Below are 19,365 nucleotides of genomic sequence, written 5' to 3'. Positions count from 1 at the left end.
CCCCCTCTCTCAGATATTTAAAAAATGTTTACTCCCAGAGATTGTGAAACCTTGGTGAGATGTGGCACAGACATCACTGAGATCTTTGTCAAAGCAGGCTTCAGCACAGTACCTGCGACAGCCTCAATCGCTTTCCATTTCATTAGAGCAGACCTGTCAAATCGCACCATGAAATGGGTAAATATGTCATGATGGGCCCTACAGTACATGTGAATGAGATGCAACTCCGTAGAGCTTCTGAGAGAGGGGGGAAGGTGAGGCAGAAAAAAATAGACAGGAGAAAAATCTGCAAGAGTTTAGTGGAAAAGGGGCCTTGATTGAGAGAAACGCATACATGTATACTTACTGGAGATCAGCATCAAAATCGTAACCCACATTCTGGCTCTTGGTGTGACACGCTGCAGAAATCTGCCTTGGTCAGACACAACTCTAACCAACGTGCCTTGTTATCGACCTAATACTCGAGTTTCACTCCGATTATGCAGTTAGCTCCCCTCCTGTTGCGATAGTGGCACTAAAGCCAGATGTGGCGTATTGGGGTCCAAGTGAAGGCTGAATGAGTGGCCCTCAGGGCGAGCGAGGAGTAGACATTTCTGGGACACTTGATGTTACGATAAGAGATGGGTAATTGGACCACTGGATGTACACATGAAGTATGAGAAGCAAAGGTTATAGTGTGTGTGCTCTGTCTAGGATCATTGCAGTCTTTCCAAGCATTCATTCTTCACATTTTTAAGCCATGCTAGTGGTGAGACCCAAGGGACGGCAATGGCAGTCGGTAGGTTTACTACTTTAGTCCAGACTGAAAGATCAATAATGAATGGATGGATCCTATAACTCCAGTGTTCCCTTGACTCCTCATTGAGCAGCACGAGCAGGTCAGAAGTTTAATGAATCCAGTGAAATATCTTTACATCTACAATATAGGGGTGGAACGGTTCATGCATTCTTATTGAACCGAAACGGTACGGTCGTCACAGTTCGGCACATGAATTTACACGAATATAAAAATAAATTCACGGAATAAAAATGCAAAACTAATGTAACGCTGAACTGCTGTTAGATGCTCAGATTCTTCAGGGACTCCTAATCTGAGGCCCCGCCTTAGCTCTGAAGCTTGGCGCGTCATATGTAGCTCCGTCTATGTATGCAGCTTTAGTGAGTCAGAGATAGCAGCACAGAGTGTTAACTTAGTGACTGTGTTGCTAGATTTAGGGACTTTTCAGTAAAAAAAAAAAAAAGCAACATATCTGGCGACTTTCTGTAGGAAAGACGCTGGTATTGTCCAGCGAGCATGCAAGGTATTTCTCTCTTGTAGCCCCCTAAACAGTCTTATTTTCTGTGACTGAGGAGCAGCCCCTCCCCTCTCTGCTCTCTCCTCACTGCGCGGGAAGGTAGAGGGGGGGGCGGGGGGGTTGTAGGTACGAGAGACAGTGGGAAGCGACGGGAGATAGTTGGTACTTAGTTGGCCTGGCCCTGATATTATAATACTATATTAGCTTTAGCCAGGCAGGCAGCTGCTTTCTGGGGTGAAAAATGGCCGGGAGATGTGGTACCGTTGCATTAATCAGGTCATTTAGTTTGTCTTTGCAGAGAACAGAGATGCTGTATTTTCAGTTTTATAGCTGATTGTCTTATTTTGTTTACAAGTTCCAGATGGAGTCAGTAGATGATGAGGGGTACTAATTGTTTCTTTCACACTTTAGGCTTTTTGCAGCTAGGTCAATGGAGAGAATATATGACACTAGGTACAGCCTGAGACATAAACAATAAAAAAAAATTGCCTTCTGCAAATTTGTTTTGCTTTTCCCTCCATTGTACCAAACGCGTACCGAACCGCGATGTCTGAACTGAGGTATGAACCGAGCCGTGACTTCTGTCTCTTGCCTGCCCGACTCGCAGATATTATTGTCTCTACAAGTACTTGAAAGAACAATCACGAGATCATTAACCTAGTATCTTCCTTCTACTCCAAGCACTCCTGCATGTTAAATTTTCACCTCCAAGATGAGTCTCTCAAGGTGAGACGTATACGATATTGGGGGGGGGGTGTCTTTTGGTAAATTGACTGATTGCTGTTTCACTTCCTGCCTTGCTTTTCAAACGCCCGCGGCTCACATGAAAATAGACGTGGCGCATGTCTTGAGCGGAGAACCTCTTGAAGCTAGGGTCATGGTATCCACGGTGTTCATGGCTAGAGCCCGACCGATATAGCGGCGGGCCGATAGCGACATAACGTTTTTTTAGTAACTGTCATTCGGTTTTGTCATGAAAAGTTATGGTTAGGGTTAGTATTCATGCGTCATGACTGTGTCATGTGAGTGTCATGTGTTCATGACAGTGTCATGTCCTTCTCATATAGAAAACTTCAAGTAAAAGGTTACCAAAACTTCTTTATGGAAAGAATGTTCTTAACAGGGTTACAGGCAGGAAGTCATTTTGATTTGGACATAAACCACAGTCACGATAATGATTAGAGGAGATAAATGTCATGTATCAGGAGTGTGTTTACTACTGTTGCCAGGCAGCCTGCATTTCTTTACTTCCGCTCTCTTCTTCACTACTGGTGTTAAGCACGCCATCTACGGAGGTCTGCACACTGCACGCACGTATATCCTAGGCTTCACGCCCGCTTCTGGGACGCGCTGCGACACGGGTTGTGGAATGTCGAGCATTGACTCGAATGGCCGTATTTGCTTGCTGGGGTTCTGCAGGGCAGACACGCCCAGGGAAAATAGGGGTAAGTCTTGTTGGTACTCTATCAATTCATTCTATAAAGTTAACTAAGTACTTAAACAAATGCTCAAACAGATGTTGAATTCAAAGTCATCTGCAGTTAATATGGTGAATGTGCTCCCAACTATTTAGAGAATAGTTTTTTTTTTTATTTTTTTTTTTTTTAAAGATTCGAAGATAACAAGAGCCTTTACATGATGTGGAGAAGCACTCTCTGACTGGGGTCATTTGGTATTTACCCTCGTGTTGTCTTCTCGTCTAAATTGAAAAATAACACTTTTGACACTTTTATCACACTTATACAACACTTCTTTTACATTTTCAACACTACGCAACACTAACTTATTGAGTTATTTTTGGAATTTATGGTCAAACCTCATTTGTAGGAAACTATACCTAATATTTGAAATTAAAAATAAATAAATTTGAAATTAGGAATTATTTAGACTAAAAGTAAAGAAAAGCATGTAGATGGATTATCACAGACTGGAATATGTCAACTTTTAATCAATACTATTTTAAAAGCACTTCAGTGTTTTTTTTCTTCTTCAAATGCTATAAAATTGAATACAACACCCCAAAATTAATAAAAAGTAGTGATTTGTACTTGCCAAAGAGCGTTGTGTGGAATTAATCATGTTATTTTGGGTAATCGGGTAGTTAAAAAGAACATTGATATAGGAAAGCGGGTCATTTTTCTTGCTTCCCTTGTCCCACAAAGCAATGTGCTGATCTCCATTCCTTATCCTTAGATGTTGTCCCAATGAATCTAAAACACAAGCCTTAAATCCATTTTTACATGTCTTTCAACAGCTTCAAGGTAACTTATTAATGCCAAAAATTGCCATTGTTAATCCATTTTCCACCACACACATTTCCAACTTTACTTTTTTACAAAATACCTTTTGAGTGTGTAGATATTCAACCAGCTGGGGTGATCTGGGTTCATTTCCTGTATTGCTTCAAAAGCAAAGCTAGCATTTATGGAGTGGTATGAGCTTATAGTCAGGAACCACTTGAAATGGGGAGGTTTAATGGAGCTTATTTACTACATTTCTGGATGAACAAAAATCATACCAAAATGACACCTAACATAACCCAAGCTACACACTACACACAAACTCATTATCTATAAATAAATAGACACAGAGGGATCTGTCAATTTAAAAAGAAAATTAAAGAGTTAGTAGGCTTTATTAAATGACTCATTAAAAGAATCTGGAGGGAAACAATTAGCTCTGACCTGGGTACAGGATACTGATAGCCAGGCTGTCATTTGCTAGCTGTTAGCCAATCAGAGTCAAGCAGCTTAGTTCACTGAATATTAATGAGAACTGGCACAAATCGAGCTGCGTCTGCCTGCGGGCTTTCTATAACACGCTAGAATGGCTTGAAACAAGGTAACCAAGGCATTTTTTTCCACAAAAAATGTTACACAGTCTATGGTAGAACTTCAGACATTACCACAAAGTAATAAAATGCATGTGACAGGGCACCTTTAACATCCTTAGCAGCATATGGTCATTAGTTAAACTGGTGAATTGTCTTGGATGCAGAACTTTCTTTTGGCGGACACATCAAGGAAATATCTTAAAACACTTCTTTCCACCTCTGAAGTCCCTCCAGGATTAGTCATTTCCTCTCCTTTAACTGACCTAGAAAATTGGTCCATGCTTTTGTTTCCCAGAACTGTTTGCTGCAATACTCCGGGGCTGTCCTGCTCCACACTCAAATGAAATAACACATCAGACTCCTTCTGAACTCCGTAGCTTGGAAACTCATGAACCAGAAAACCTGATCGCACGACCCTGACCTGCTGTAGATTTGCCTTTTATTGGCTCTGAATACCAGAAGTCGTTTTTTCAATGGCCAAGTACACTTTTATAGAAATCGAGACAAACCGCTCACCCCTCAGTACATCACACATTTACCTCCCTGCTTGCTGATGAAAAACTCCTTGTTCTCTAAACTCGAAGGAAAACCAAGTGATCCACTCACTTTCAGATGGATCCCTGGCTTTTGGAAACAGGCACACATTTCAACAATTCAGACCGCTCATTACTAAAATCCAGAGTCAAGACTTACTTATCTAGTGCAGCCAACTACCCACATTTGCTCACTGTACTGTATAATCGTCGGTCTTGTCCTCTGATTCTTCTCTCCTCTGCTAAGAGGGCCTCAGAACTCCTAGAGCTGATCTGTGAAGTTTTTTTTTTCCGGTGGATATCATGCAATCCCATACACTAGCTCTGCTGCTAATTCTACTAATGTGTAGGTAGAACTTAGTAGTTACAGTACAGGAGGGAGTATTTTTTTCTGAATGCAAAGTGCAGAAATACATTTTCTCACTTTTGCACTGTAGCTCAAAAAACGTATTCACTGAATAACATGTAAACATATTTGGCTATATAAATATGAAAAAAAAGAGATATTGCTTTAGGCTACACACAACATATCACCGACGTAAAAGAAACAAGCAATCTACTTATATTTCAATGCATATATTTAGACTTGCAACGTGTTTTACAAGATGATACTAAGTTGTCTGTTTTGTAGTGTGATACTTCCTGAAGGCTAAAGCCTGATCATTGTTTGAAGCTAGACTGTGGAAAATCTTGAAAGGAACTGCTTGAAGCCTTTATGCAGTCTTAATGTGCAGATGGAGACAGAAAATGCAGCGTAGCCTGGGGCCAGAGCCTTGCCTGGGTAATGAACAGTGACTTCATCTAAAACTGACTAAGCAATGCAGAAATTTAAGGAAATTCCATATGTTGATGCTTTGTTTCTACATCTGCGGACAGTAAAAAAAGAAAAAAAGGTGCATTGATCCCTAGACGAAGGTGTGGGTGTGTATGTACAACAGGAATGTTGCCTTTGATAGCCGACAAATAGCACCTGCTGTGACCTCACTAACAAAACATTACCACAAGTGGGTTGCTACGCCCTGTGCAGTCATAATGTATGCCACTGATTGCAGTCTGTGCCGTTGATTCATGATGTTGCCAAGTGGAGCATGTCAGAAGAATAAAATATAGTGTCTAGAATTGATCCCTGCGAGAGCCCACAGGTGATATCTGCTGAAAAAGATAAAGCACTGTGTCTTGTAATAAGGTAACAAAACTAACACTCTCTCACAAAGCAAGTTCAACATATTAGGGCTGCACGATTATGGCCAAAATGATAATCACGATTATTTTGATAAATATTGAGATGACGATTAATTATCACGATTTGTTGATTTGTTGATTTAACAAATGTTATTGTCACGTAAAGCAGTTATACATAGCCTAACTTCTTTCTTTTACATCCATATCGTGTATTCATATTGTGCTAGAGATCTTCCACTAGCCCAGGACTAAAAATCATATCACTGCATTTTTCGGCTGAATGGCGATACACGATATATACCTCCTATATTTTTACATAATGGGTTAAGGTCAAAGCCACTTTTCACAAGCTCTTTTATTAAAATAGATTAAATGCAAAACAGGGTTTCCTTCCCAGATTCAAAATATACTGCTGCAATACATGAAAATTATATGAAATACATAGCCTAGGATATATTTAAAAGGAAATTCTCTGAGAAAGCTCCACTTGTTTTCAACAACAACCGACTGATTAAAAGAGATACGGAGAGAGGGGGGGTGCATATGCTACTCACAGAGTGACGGCTGACTTATTATGAATGGATCCAGCAAGGGTGGAATGGCGGGTCAGCGGAGTCACACACGTCATGTGTATGAAATGTTTATTGTCACTGCGCTGCCTTTTTATGAACCATGATATTCTGACCATGGGCACATCTCTGGCCCAGGTCCAGCAGGCTCCGTCTCACATGCTATTACCCAAACACTGGTACAAATACAGGTTTGCCTCAAATACAGCTGTGTTAATAACAATTAAAACTGTAGACATAAGTGTGGACTGGCACTGTCGTCGCTAGGTCTCTCCATGTTTCTGGGAGCAGTGTGTGAGTGAACGGGGGCAGGGCTTACTCTGGCTTCTGTCTCTACAACGTCTTTGTTGGACACTCTTTGATTTTTGATGTGTTTCTGTCAAAGGACTTTAAGTTTCATAGCTTAAGTTTGTATTTTTATACATTTTATTCATCAGAACTTTTTATATGTTTAATATTTTGATGTTCCTCTGTTCTGACAAAACAAAGAAGTTTATTTTTAAACTGCATTTTAATATATTAGTGAGGACTCATGTACAACTACAAAATATTTCTATAGACCGAGATATACATATATAAATCACCAAGTATTGAAAAATACTGAAAAATCCTTTATGGGTTGGGCTCTATTTTTCAATATTCTAATCTGAAACAATATGAATAAATATTTGTATAATCAAATTGCCCACAGCCACTGGCAGATCATTAGACAACGAGCCCCTGGACGTGTAAAAGCTTTCATTAGCCATGTAAACAGCTTAGTCAGAACATCGTCTTTTTCCGAATGAGGACGAAAACCTGAAATATGTGCATGTAAACGTAGTCACTGAAGACCTGACTTTGAGAAGTTGTTACTTGACATAAGGCTCTTTAAGTTATATTGTGTCATGTACAAGTTCCGAGCCCACATGAATTTAAGACAACAAAAATGGGGGGGGGGGAAACATTTGTCAGCCAATTCCACAACTTCTTACGCAATACAAACTAACACCTTTTGTCCCAAGTTCAACAAATAATCCATCCAGAAAAACCCATCAGAAACTAGAAGGGCACTCAGAGAGCCAAAGCATGCCTTATCTCACTGCAGTGGGAATATTCCCAGTGTGGAACCCATTTTTATTTAAATATTCTGACACCACACACACCACGCACAAATGCCCTATCTGGAAATGTTAATGCACGTGTAAGGTAATTCCTGTATCCTCTCTGTGATTCGAATAGGTTCTTACTTGGTTAATGCTACACCCTTCTACCATGTTTCATGAAAATTGGGCCAGTGCTTTGTCTGTAATCAAAATGACAAACTGATCAAAAAACATAACCTTGCTGGAAGAAGAAAGAAGCCTTTTTCAGAGAAGATTATATGTAAAGTTACAATAAGAAGCCCCCTTTTGTGACCAAAAACTCAAGTTCCCAAGTTCTCCGTAAACCCATTAATCTTGCTACGTCATCCAGGCTGTCGAGCCAGCTCAGTGCTGAGCCAGAGAACCCAATGCTCAAGGCGGTCAATTAGAGCTGCATGATCAAATATGTCAAATGCCACATGAGGTCCCAAGACAAAGCGTGAACCATCTCCAGCATCTGCTGTTTAAGGGAGGTCATCCGGGGATCGCGATGGAATGTCTCCAGAATAATGCTGTTTAAAAAGAGAGCACTTTAACCACAACTTCGGTTGTTGTAATACATAGTCATGATATGAATGTCATCCTTCCCTGCTGGTAAAAAACTGCACTACAGTTTCTATCCTAAAGTTATTTGACTTTTACAGCTGAGAAGTGCAATTAGTAATTTATGGCCTACAGTGATGGCAAATATCGGGATTATAATATGTAATATATAATAATTATGATTTTTTTTTTAATGTGATTATATTACCCAAAACTAATGATTGAGCTAAAGTATTGCCCTTTTTATCGGGTAAACAACTTTGCTATGTTACATTTTTTGATATTGTCCAGCTCAATTGATGATAGAAACAGCCTTTTAGAGCTGGACTGAGTGAGATAAGACTGAGTTTCTCCAGTAGTAGTCAGAAGTGTTGCGTGCGTGACCGTAGAGCAGAATGTGCCAGTCGGTAAGGAAAACCTCAGCAGCAGCACCACTGATATTCACATACGTAAAGAAGGTTCGAGAGACTCTGATCACTTACACAGAAGCATTTAATGGAACCTCGATTTGAGGAGAAAATTCAGGCAGGCAGTCCAGTTTAGAGCCTGACCAATAAACGATTTTTAAGGCCAGTACCGATATTTGGTTATTTAAAAATCCAATATTCCGATAGACTGGCCGATGTATATTTAAAAAAAAAAAAAAAATCCAGAAACGCATAACAAGACAAATAGATTTCCCTAACATTAGTTATTTGTAGTTATTTGAGTTCTCACTAAAATAATGTGATAATTTGTCACAACAGAAAAGAGCAACATCAAAATATATTAAAGTTCTGATAAAAAATAAAAAAACCCACAAACTTAAGGTATGAAACTAAAAGTCCTTTGAACAAAAAAACTATGCAACACTCATGACATGGTTGACTGTCCGTTTTTAGTTTATATTTTAAATATTCATCTATCAAAATCATTCATTTGTCATTATAAAGGAATTACATTTTTATATCTGCCAATATAAATACCAATTGTCTGCCAATATATTGGTTCGGGCTCTAGTCCAGTTTACCAACAATGTGTTATCGTGTCGTCCCGTCCTAACTCTGAGGAGTTCCTCAGCTGTCAAGTTTGGCACCAAGATATTGATAGAAGAAGATGCTCACCTATCTATAAACTATCTTTTTCTGGGATGTAGTGTGTCAGGCCCCTTTTACCCTGTTTCAACCGACCTCCAAAAGTGGACTATGGAACAAAGGATTCCCTTCTCATGCAGCTGCCTATGCTCCCTCAACCTGTAGCATTCAGGAACAGGTTTTGGTTATTAGAGTCTGGCCGAATATTCTCGTCCCCTGACCTGTGATCTAGGAATGATCTGATGATGTCTACGTTTTCCCTTTGGTTTCTTACCACAACATGGTGTTTCTGGAAGTTCCACCACACCAGCATTAAACTATTTATTGAAAATAAATTACTAGGACCGCCAATGTGAAAACTGTCTGTAAGGAGGTTCTGTAGGAGCAACATCATGTGGACAGGTAGAACACTTCATGCAGAAGGCGGCTCCCTTTGCGTAAAACAGGAATAGTGGTTTAAAATGTAGTCTGTCAACTTGATTTTTGAAATGAAACTTTGTAATAAAAAATATTTGAAAAAAAGGAGTAGTCTGTCAGACTGTGGCTACAGAGAGAGTGAAAACATTGCTGCTTCCCATAGTGTTGGGTGGGAATCTCTGGGCACCTTCCGATTCAGAGGCCAACGATTCAACTCTAAAGCAATTATCCATGCATCTTGATGCAACATTTTTTTTTACACTGCCATGCGTGATTTAAAAAAAATACATCTACATCTGAGTTTGTTAGATTTTGACATGTACAAGTGTTAATGAAATGTTTTGTCTGAGGTTTTTATTGTGTCGTCATTCCATGCTTAAGCCTTAAACATGCTTGTTAACGTCACCTTGTCTCACAGTAACCTCCCATGTCAGAGGCCCAGTCATGTCTAAAGGTGGAGAATTGGCTTCTTAGAGCATGAAACATGAGGTGGTCAGTTGTAATGTGACAAAGTAGATCAACAGCCTTTATGTGTTTTGCCTAATTTAATGTATGTCTTATTAGATCATGTGTATATATCCTTTTGGCCATTTTTGTGTTTTGTTTCTGCACTTTTGACTAAACTCTAAGTCGTTGTCTATTTTCCCATCCTCTTTCAGGCACTCTTTTTTCTGATTTGTACATGTCTGGAGACACGAGTTAATAAGTTAATAATCGATTAACTTATCAGAATCCAGCATTGCATTGTTCTAGAGAGAACTGCGATGCATCTAAGATTTTTTTTTTTCCCCACGTCTAGTATTAACTAATTTCTTGAGTGCTTCATCTTGAAAATTGAATTGAACTTTTGCACCTGATGCTGTATATTTTCGAAAATTTTTGTGCATTTATTTTCATATTTAGCTAGACCTGATAGACTTTATTATCTATCTCTGGCACATAAAAGCAAACCAAAAACTGTGAACTTCAAGCTTGCTGTGCTATAATTCCATACATTCTCCCCTTAGCAAGGCAAGAAGCAGAAAAAAAGAGCAGTCTTGAATGACAGGATGTAAAATTCCAAAAGTATCTATTGAAAATAAAGAAACTCAGACTCCAAATGAGAAAGTGGGGAAAACACTTCTATTAGACACAGCGAAGATTGTTAACTTAGAAAATGCGTGCAATCCTTGCTGAAATAAAATTCAATTATTCTGCAAAGGATGTTCCCATGATGCACAATCCCAAAATGACAAATGCTCACCAAATACTTCAGAGTAAAGTGAACACTGCTAAGCTGCTGATGCCAAACGGTGCTGATTAAAGTGAGGTGGAAGGAGAAGAGGAACATACTCACCATGTCTGTATCCGACACTGGCCCAAAACTCGTCACATAGATGTTTGTCCTCACTTCTGTCACACTCTCTGAGGAAAGGGAAGACAAGGACCAGAACACTTTACAGGGAAGCCTGTGTACGAAAGGCTTTGCGTCTTTGTTAAGCTGACGGTTTGTGTACATGACGGTAAAGTCTGCCTCATGGCATTTAACCAAGCCGCTTCACAAACGTTCAACTGTAATCAAGGGTTAGAGAGCAACACTTCCAATACAAGATTTATGCAGGCTCAGTGAAGAATTTGTGCCCCTGTTCCACGGCTTAATTACTGGATTTGAACAGTCTTTGTGCATCATTTTGTCGAAACCGTGTTAACTGTTCTGCCACAGATTGCAGGCTTTAGGACATAATGCTGGACAATAGTATTAGTCTAATACTAGTAGTATTAAAAGATTCCTAAAATGTACACAAGAAAACTAGACAGCGCTGGACATAATACTCCCAAGTATTTGGCCCAGGAGGGTTTCTACAACCTCAATTTACGGGCAAAATGTTGCTGTGAGCGACTTCATACAAGCTTTTGAAAGTCTTTAGTTCAGTAAAACTACTATTTATTTGGCTCAAGCCAGTGAGCTAGTTTTGTCCACTACAGCATAAAATCTGCTTTGAGCAAGGTCCACGTCTGTATCTTTGGAGAGAAGACATCCCTTTTGACCCAACATAATTTAGTTTGCCTACCCCAAAAAACATTTAACAGTCCCTAAGGGACTTCTGGCCCTGGAATAATCTGCAGCAGTCAGCGTTAAGAAGGCAGCTCTGTGTGTGTTTTTATTCAAATAATGGGCACACTTTGCTGCTATTACACAAGTCTATGCATTCACTATAATCACATTAGGCATTATGTACGTGGTCTATTGTGGAATGAATCTGGCATGACTGTTACAAGACTATATGTTCCTATCGGGCCAGTGTAGTTCTTTAATCATAATTACATGTATAATTGCACGTTTTGTTACATTACAAGCTCCATTGCTGCTTTAGTTCTGTCAGAATGATTTATGAATTATTCTTGATACTGTAACAGCGATCTTACTGATCATCATACAATAAATGAGTCCAGGCTTTTAAATGTGATGTTAATTAGGAGTTGTGAAATAGTTGCTTCCAATACTTTACAAGTGATTTGAATACAACATACAGGGCATGATATTAAAGTCGTGACAGATCAAATTTTGCCCTCTTCAGTGTTGGCTGAATCAGCTCCTCTGGGCCGAATGTGTGAAGAAGAAGTAGGCTTTCTAGCCATTGGTGAGACAAATAGCTGCTCCCAGTGGTGCAACAACTAGAGAGTGATGAGCCTTTTCTCCAAAAATGAATAGATCTTGGGCTCTTACTGTGTCCCAGATCTAACTGACCACCCACAGGTGAAGTATCCAACCCTTTGGCAAAGGCCCCCCTTGAGAGAGAAGATCTACTTCCACATTAATCACTGCTGTGACACAAATAGCTCTCACAAATGCGTGATTATCACAACACCCAGTCAGCAGTTTGCATGGTGGGGGAACAGAATGAGTTGGCCCGGTCCTTTTTTACAACAATGCATCGGCGTGTAGGGCAGAGCTAATAGATTCCGCTAAAAATGAAAGGAATTGTTTATCTCCTATTACTATCCAGTCGGTTTGTCTGAGATGGTCCCACTTGACTGTTTGTCACTAGGACTGTGGGTGGTGGGGCATGAGGGCTGGCGGAGAGGAACAGGAGGAAGATTGGTTGCTTTGTTCGTGTACACGTAGGGGATTTTGACTTTGACTGAGCGTTCTGGCTGTTCTGAGGAGTTCCCCAACTGGTGGGTCTGTCTGCAGGTATTCAATCCTCAACAATCCATCATTATTGATTGAAAGTGTAACTATCGATACATATGTCATCTTTAAGATGCGCCTCCCACTTTAATTTCTTTTTATTAAAGAGTGTTTATTTTTTAATTAAATGTCTGGAAGAGCTTAGTAATGAAATTGCTACATCATATTTTAGTTGCTTTTTGTAAGACAGTATAAATGTAACTGATTGGGTTAAATGGTTGCAGGCGGTTGCAGGTGAATCAAAGTGGTGTTGTGGCAGACTTTGTGAGACCAGTAAATATCCTATTGTTGTCCTAAGAATCAATATATTGTCTCGTGATAAAACATGTGATTTACAGAAAGTTGGACTATTGAGGTCCAAATTGTAAAGCATTAGCAGAGGTCTTCCAATCCCGTTGGAGTAATATAATCTGCAAAATAATAACAAATCAGACAAATCAGATCAATGTAGATTCATCTGCAACCCATTACTGGTTTCATGCTGTTCTGCTACTCCAGGGAATAGCACATGCAGTATCAACTAGATTTCCACCAGAACTACAGTATCCATAGTGTTTTGAGCATTGCTTGCATTGTGAACAATCTCTGAGTTTGTTACACTGGACTTACATTAAATAACTTAGAAAGTATCTAGAGTAAGCGAGATACAAAAATAATACACAAGGCATCACAAATATAGCCTACCTATAATCTGTAAAGCAGAAATATGATCATGAATCATATTATTTGAGAAAAAAAAATCTAGGAAGAATAATAAATCATAATAATAAGTAAATTAAAAATGTGGTCATCTTGCTACTTAATGAATTCAGATGAATGCCTAACCATATGTTCAACCTTTTAAAGCAGTCTTGCTCTGCTGGGCTATGAATTAAGTGTAATATTTCAACATTTTAGAATTATTTTCTGTATAATGGTACAGCTCATGGTTCAGTGAGAATTTCCTAATTATCAGAAGACACAAGTTGCAGGCCACGATTTTCTTATATGTGGTTTCTCTTGTGTTTCCACTGGCCTCGCGAGCCTGTAATAGTCTGTTGGGTTTGGTAGAAAATCCAGCTTTTTTTCAGTCTGTACATTTGAGTCACTGCACTACAAAAGGAAACCATCATGACTGTAAGCCCTGAGTGGCGCACGCCTCACCATCTCCTTGCCCTTGGAGATGGCACAGAGGCAGAATATGACATTAACATCTTGTGCCTGGTTCCTTGCTCTGGTTGCTGCCATGGAGTCCAGGTCATCCAGCCTGGTGGGTCCGCAGCCTGAAAGCAGTGGGCGTGGGGCTTCAACAGCAAGCAGTGGAGCAGAAATGACCATTCCAGCTGGCTGGCTGGCTGAGAAATGGCAAAGCCTGCTTGAGCATGTGGACTTGCTGTTATGCCGTTTGTTATCCTTGGGGTGCAAATATGTGGATGAAATGGCATCAATTAAAGGGATTTCCACTGACGTGCTTATTTGCCATTTGGGCATGATTGAACAAAGACTTCCACCCAAGGGAAAGCAGATTTTACTGCACAAAGTGACCTGACTTCAGTGTGATCATGGTGTTGGTGTGCCATCTGCGTGTGACCTTCTAGATCCACGAGGTCCAAAAACTACCGCTGGAAATAAACTATTTTTTTTTAGCAAAGAGTTAGCCAAACCAGTGTAGTGTCTGGTAATTATTACAGCAACAAGCTAAATGTTAATGTCAATAAGAACATTATTATCCTGAGTTTTAGTCTAACTAGTCTATCTAAAGAATTAGTTGCTGGTTGCATATACAAGTCAGTTGTTCTTCTTTTACCCAAACCTTTTTTTTTTTTTTTTTTTGCTTAAACACTAAATTGAGCCAAGTTATATCATAGATTCTATCCATTAATCAACCTGGAGAAATAGCTAGTGATCCGTTTAGTTAATTAAAGCCCTTTTTTAACGGTATGGATTATACTGCTTGGACACGTACATCAAACGTGTTTATTACGTTTACAGCAGCATGAAGACCTGTTCTGGCTGATGCACAATTTCATGCATCTTAAATCAGAGCAGTCGTCTAATATATAGTGTTGCCTACCTCCCAGTCCAGGACGTAGCCTGTTGTCATATCCATCCAACAGCCTGTCAAGGATTCGGGTGAAAATGGTGATATTGTCTTTACTATCATCAGGCAACGGCTCTCTGTGTCCAACTACTGCCCTGCAAGAAGAAATGGAGACAGGAAGGTGGAGTCAAAAGATGGAGAGCATATAAAATGTAATAAAAACGTAATATAAAAAGTTAATATTGTGTTCCACTGGAGCACTAAGACCACCATGCATTCAGTGTCCAGTGGTGTGAAAGTCTGCTGTTTGTTTGTATCCGCCATCGCAAAGGAAAAAAAAAAAAAAATGCAGAAATGCAGAACTGAGTACATTGTAATACGTTTATTTATCTCAATATTCAACAACGTTATTGCATTTTGCATATTTTCCTTATGTCGTGCAGCCCTACAACACACATACAGGCTCAAATGTTTTGACTCTCCACCACCCAAATAGATATACCATGATTTATTAATTTTAACATAACCATACCCGATTTCAGTATGAATAAATGATATGAGACTTCATTATTTTACATGTTGTTCATGATCAAAAGTTTGATACAGAGTATATTCAGTATGATGCCAAACTCTAAATTGGAACTGTTTCTGTAGGAAATTAGTTGTAATTCTACTTCCCTGATTATTATTTCTCTCACAGACACAATCTCATGCGAGTGATCTGCCCAAGGCTTCAATCAATATTTGGATAATAACGTCTGGTTGTGTTTGTTTTGTTATATTCATCTTTAAAGGCTCTTTACAGAAAACTGAATTTATAGTAATGGATTCTTTCTCAAGAAGGAAATACTCTGATGTGTTTTGTTAGAGAATTCATCACATGTTATCAGACACTTGTTTTTAAATTTTACATGTCCCACAATTCCCTGCAGGGTCATATTGTGGTGAGATGAAAAGGCCACTATAATGTAGGTGGAACACTGATGAGTTAATGAGGAGTGCCTTCAATTAAACTTAAATCTCCTGAGGAGCTGAACTATAATATCCAAGTAATCCTCATCAACGAGCAGTCCATGTCCTGATGCATTATCACAGACGCAGCATTTTGTTGCTCGGTAACGATGGCGCTTGATGGAATTTAGTGCTTGAAGAGTAACCCACATTTTCCTTAAATGTTGCTTATAGTGAAGACTTTACTCTTCAACAGCAAATCTGTCTTTGCTAGCCCTCTTAGAAGGGCTTTCTGTAGCTTAATCTGTCCTATATTACCAACTCCAAACAAGTGTCCATCTGAGCTACAACCCCATTAAAACACTAACTTGGTGAAGGTCACTTCTTAAAGTCTATGCAGTTATAATTACTATCACTATGGGGATTTAAAAAGGACATTCTTTCATGCTCTGAACAGCAAACATGATTTACAGGCATTTGACCAAATGACTTTTGACTAGCTAAGTGGCGATTACATAGGCATCTGTGGATGATAAATAAATATCAGCTGCCACTTTGCTTGTTTGAAAGCCATGATGTCTCTCTCTCTCTCTCATGGGGGGACAAATTCTCTGGGCGGGAAAAGCAGAGAAAAGGGAGGTAACCTTGTCCCTTATGACCTCCATAAGATCGGCCCATCTGAGCTTTCATTTTCTCAAAGGCAGAGCAGGATACCCAGGGCTCGGTTTACACCTATCACCGTTTCTAGCCACTGGGGGACCATTTCAGAAAGATAAATTCCCTTTTTTTTTACTACATTTTTTTCTACAATAGTCATCAAAATTACTGCTCTATTGAGTTGTTTTCACTGTCAGTGGCGGCATTACAGCGCAGGATTCCAGTTGCCTTCACATATATGACGGAGTCACAGGAAACGAAGCAAGCATGTAATCCAGCCTAGCCTCATCTCATTTTCATATCAGCCTCACTGTTTACTGTTGGCTTCTCACTGTGTCTGTTTTCCATTTTTGTTAATGCAAATATAACATTTCTTTCTGCCGCTTCATAAAACAATTATTCAACTGGCGAAAAGCAGTATGACTTTTAGCAGCCACAGGAAACCCCAAATTGCTCTTTGTTTAATTTTGTCTTTGTTGTCATTTTTCTGACTGCAGATCAGTTTTACTTATTGCATGGCGTCATGGAAGCTGAACGAGCTGTTAGAAAGAGCTGCAGGCGACTTAACCTATTTATGTCAGTCGAGCTGATATGTGGAAAACTACTTGCGCTGTGTGCGGCATGAAATCAGATTGTAATTTTCGATGATTTTTGATTGACTTCCTTATTAACACATTGTCTTTTTGCATTGTAAACAGATACACCAGTGGTCTATTGCACAAAACCAGGATAAGGGACAAAGCCGGGATATTCCAGTTATCCTGGATAAATTTAGCCTTGACTTGGTGGCACAAAAGCAGAGGCACCTAAGTTACCATGGAGAATAACTGATGAATACACTGTGTTACAGTCATGTGTACAGTGTGCATTACATGTATCATTTAATTCTCTTTATATTTACTAGATTTCAGAGTCCATTTTCTTTGATGTCTTTTGTTTTTATGTCCAAATATAGGCCTACGAGGAAGCAAAGCATATAATATGTAAAGAAGGATATAGAAATTTACCAATATTAGGCATTTTTCAGATTTTTTTTCAGATTTTTTTTTTTAAATATAAATCAAAATCATTAAAATGACAAAAAAAATGACTCTGATAAATAAAAACGGACCGTCAACTGTGTTATGAGAACTGACATTACATAGTTTGTCCACCAGAGGGCGCTCTACAATGTCCCTCTTGGCAGCACTGATTTTTTTGTTTTTTGTTAATGTGTTTTTGTTCGAAGGACAAGTTTCATATCTTAAGTTTCTAATTTTATTTATCAGAACTTCCATATATTAGGATGTTCCTTTGTTCTGTTCTGACAATAATACAAATTATTATATTATTTTAGTAAGAACTTACAAATAACTACAAATAACTAATGTTAGGGAAATCTGTTTGTTTTGTAACACGTTTCTGGATTTAAAAAAATATATCGGCGTATTGGATTTTTAAATATATTTGTATCGGCCTTTAAAATCCTTTATTGGTTGGGCTCTAGAAGGAAACTCTGCTTCTGTAAAAAAACAAAAACAAACAAGTAACAAAAAGTATAAAAAGCATGGCAGATAATAGCGGGCCGACTGAATGATAGTCTGAAAATATACATTTACAAACGACTGCTCTCAAATTAAACCATTCAAGGAGTTAGGCTATTTAGTTCCACCAACACTTTGCTATATGGTACTTAGGTAATTTATATTTATTTATATTTGAGAGAGAGAGAGAGAGAGAGAGAGAGAGAGAGAGAGAGAGAGAGAGAGAGAGAGAGAGAGAGAGAGAGAGAGAGAGAGAGAGAGAGAGAGAGAGAGAGAGAGAGAGAGAGAGAGAGATATGGCGGATTCAATCCAGAGCAGTAAATGTATATTTTTAGGCTGCTTACGCATTCAGTCGTAACCACAGGTGTCGCCACATCAACCAAGACTAAACGTTAAGAAATAAGACGCTAAGAAGAGAGTACTAATGATTAGTCAGATGATGGGAGATATCTGAGACATTATCTCCACTGAGACTGAGCCTTTTAATTAACACAAAGCTCATGATCTGCACCTCATTGAGTGGGGCACAGTTTGATACAGTGCGGTTGTCAAATGGGTACCTAGGTGTGCTGTATAATTAAGCTCTGCCAAAAATATGTGCAAATAGGACAGTGTAAATATTTGATATTTGAAAGTAATATTCTGTGGAGCTGGGCGGTATCCAAAGTTTGACAACGTCACACCTCCTCCCTATTTTACCGTGATACACTGTATTACCGTGACTAATTAAAGATGACGACGGCGTCACCAAACTGTTGGCTAGTGCTTCTACAGTTCAGAAACACTAATACTGAAACACCTGTCCATCTCATTATGGCGGAACCCCAAATGCTGCCAAACTGCAGAAGTTGGGTTCTTCTTCGAGACCAGGTCACTCGGTGCATGACTTGCCATCCCCCCTCCCTCTCCCTCTTTCTCTCTCTCTCTCTCTTTCTCTCTCTTCCCCACTGTCACATGAGGACAACCACACATAAGCATTTTAGGCATTAAATAGTGCATTGCATTTTTTTCAATGACGGTATTGAAACTGATACCGTTGCTATTGTTAAGACCCTGCGGTATACCGTATTACCGCCCAGCTCCAATAAACTGTACATTTCTGGCTTTTCATTCACAAGACTTCCAAAAAGTGACAAGTGGCATGCGTGTTTTAGGCAGCTCAGAATACACCAAATACAAAAAGCTTCAGAAATGGCTGGGGCGAGCTAAACCGCAATAGATAATATCTCACTTAACATGAATCATATATCAAACAAAAAGCCTCTGTGGCCTCAGACAGAACCAGTGGACACTTAAATATTAACGAGAAACCTTTTGTCCCTGTGAAACCATTCTAACAATGTCTGCTCCACACTCAAATATCCACTGCAGAAAAACACAGTACTTGTGTGGTTTGTAGCATCTGCGTGCTTTACTGAAGCGCGCACACACACACACACACACACACACACACACACACACACACACACACAC

General features: G+C 39.3%; 1 protein-coding gene across 3 annotated transcripts in view; it reads right to left on the bottom strand.

The window, feature by feature from the left end:
- gabra3 (gamma-aminobutyric acid type A receptor subunit alpha3) overlaps window positions 1–19,365 on the bottom strand; it is a 177,023-nt gene that overhangs the window by 98,598 nt on the left and 59,060 nt on the right. For all 3 annotated transcript variants that reach the window (XM_032532710.1, XM_032532709.1, XM_032532711.1), the window contains exons 3-4: window positions 14,795–14,916; window positions 10,906–10,973 (exon numbers count right to left, since the gene is read on the bottom strand). In XM_032532710.1, coding sequence (XP_032388601.1) covers window positions 10,906–10,973; window positions 14,795–14,916 — 190 coding nt within the window. The remainder of the gene's footprint in view (window positions 1–10,905; window positions 10,974–14,794; window positions 14,917–19,365) is intronic.

This window comes from Etheostoma spectabile, chromosome 13, assembly GCF_008692095.1.
Source record: "Etheostoma spectabile isolate EspeVRDwgs_2016 chromosome 13, UIUC_Espe_1.0, whole genome shotgun sequence".
NCBI lineage: Eukaryota > Metazoa > Chordata > Actinopteri > Perciformes > Percidae > Etheostoma > Etheostoma spectabile.
The sequence above is the reverse complement of the archived record's forward strand: the minus strand, read 5'-3'. Positions and strand labels throughout refer to the sequence as shown.